The sequence below is a fragment of the Zerene cesonia genome, chromosome 24 (assembly GCF_012273895.1).
Source record: "Zerene cesonia ecotype Mississippi chromosome 24, Zerene_cesonia_1.1, whole genome shotgun sequence".
Taxonomy (NCBI): Eukaryota; Metazoa; Arthropoda; class Insecta; order Lepidoptera; family Pieridae; genus Zerene; species Zerene cesonia.
Genome location: NC_052125.1, coordinates 1,947,054 through 1,948,713, shown reverse-complemented (window position 1 = coordinate 1,948,713; position 1,660 = coordinate 1,947,054). Strand labels below are relative to the sequence as shown.

At 28.7% G+C, this 1,660-nt stretch overlaps 1 protein-coding gene across 1 annotated transcript in view; it reads right to left on the bottom strand.

Moving 5' to 3' along the window:
* The window catches only part of LOC119836356 (UBX domain-containing protein 4), a 12,722-nt gene extending 11,373 nt beyond the window's left edge, over positions 1-1,349 (bottom strand). Inside the window, exon 1 of the mRNA XM_038361660.1 lies at positions 1,119-1,349. Coding sequence (XP_038217588.1) covers positions 1,119-1,200 — 82 coding nt within the window. The 5' untranslated portion in view covers positions 1,201-1,349. The remainder of the gene's footprint in view (positions 1-1,118) is intronic.
* Positions 1,350-1,660: the final 311 nt, after the last annotated feature.

Here is a 1,660-nt window from a genome sequence, read left to right as displayed (position 1 = left end):
GTTTAAAATCCGTTGAAAAGTTTTTAATTTCTAAATGTATAATACTCGCGTGAAACCAAACACAAGAAAATACTAGATCATTTCTGTTTATAATATAATATGGATTATCATACTTTCAGACTAATATTATAATCACCTATACCTTTTACCCTAATTATACTCTCCCTTGGGATAGAAAAGGACTCTTGATATTGGGGTGGAGTCGGAATGAGCGTCTAGTAATACATAAAATACTACTAATATTATAAATGCGAAGGTCTGTCTGGTGTCTCTGGCCAATACACAAGATATTATTATTATGTCAGAGTAGTACCTCGCCTTGCGGCGGTGTTGTTAAAAACTCTTATTATTATTATTATTTTATTTTATTTAAGCACACTAGCAGCTAAAAAGCTGATGCGTGTGTATTTTATGATTTGAAGAAAACATTTAGTTCATCCAATTTATTTTTAAAACTATTCAACGTGGGTGCAATTATTACACTCTCGGGTAGTCTATTCCACTCTGTGACAACACGGTTGGATAAAATAAGATAGTTGGTAAATTATGGCTACTTTATGTAATGGTCTCAATGATGTACCCAACTCGACATAAGAATTTCTGTTCATGTTAATTGTAAATCAAGAAAATCATTCAGAGAGGAATTGCAGCAAAAAATCAAACTTTCTTTTTTATCTTATAATTGAAAATGGGGTTTAAGTTTGAAAAGTGTTTGAAAACAATTAAAACCTAAAAAACATCCATGGAATACGGGAATCATTCTAATGAGCTATTGGAAAGTATAAATTGTAGAAAAACATAAAAAATTATAATCTATGAACTACCGAGATAAAATTTCTTATGAGTCATTATTCAATTTGTTTTCCACACGAAAACTGGTACATTCGAATACTTCTTTGCGAAAGAGGAGGTTAAATGAGACATTTTGTTTAAGTTCAAAAAGTTTAATTATGCGTTTAAACAATTAATATTATGTAAATATTCTAGAAAAGGTTAACATTGTACAATCGAAACAATAAACTCATTTTCAAGTAAATAGAAGATTTTTAATATCGGGATAAAGAGAAAACCTAAAAAGACACCTTTTCATAGTAAGATATATAGAAAAATATATTTACCTTCAACAAAAACAACGAAAATAGCATTTTTCTGTTTTGATAGTGTTACCGCTTCGGCGATCGTCCCACCGAACCAATGCATTATGAAGGACTATTAAGCTTTAGTTTTCACACACGGTTATAAACTTTTCCACCTTATTTTAATATTTTCTTTCGCAATTTCTTTTGTTATTGTGAGACAAAAATATTACATGAAGACATGACACAACAAATTTTGACAGGAGTGACGTGTTTCATTTTTATTTCTTCTGTGCATTAATTTATTTGTTATTCATCAAATAATATTTATATTGATTTAATAATTTCTTCATTAAAAGTATTATTTAGATTTAAGAAAACTATTAGAATGAGCTCTTCTATACTATTAACTTTTAATATTGTCTCTGGATTCAAAGTGACCTTGAACCTAGACCTTGATAAATATATTTCTAGCTATTCGGTACTAGATGTCGCTGTGTTATATGCGATGTATAGACCATATTTTATTTTTATAACAATATATTGATTCTTATAATATTATTGCGAAAAATTTTAAGACAGAG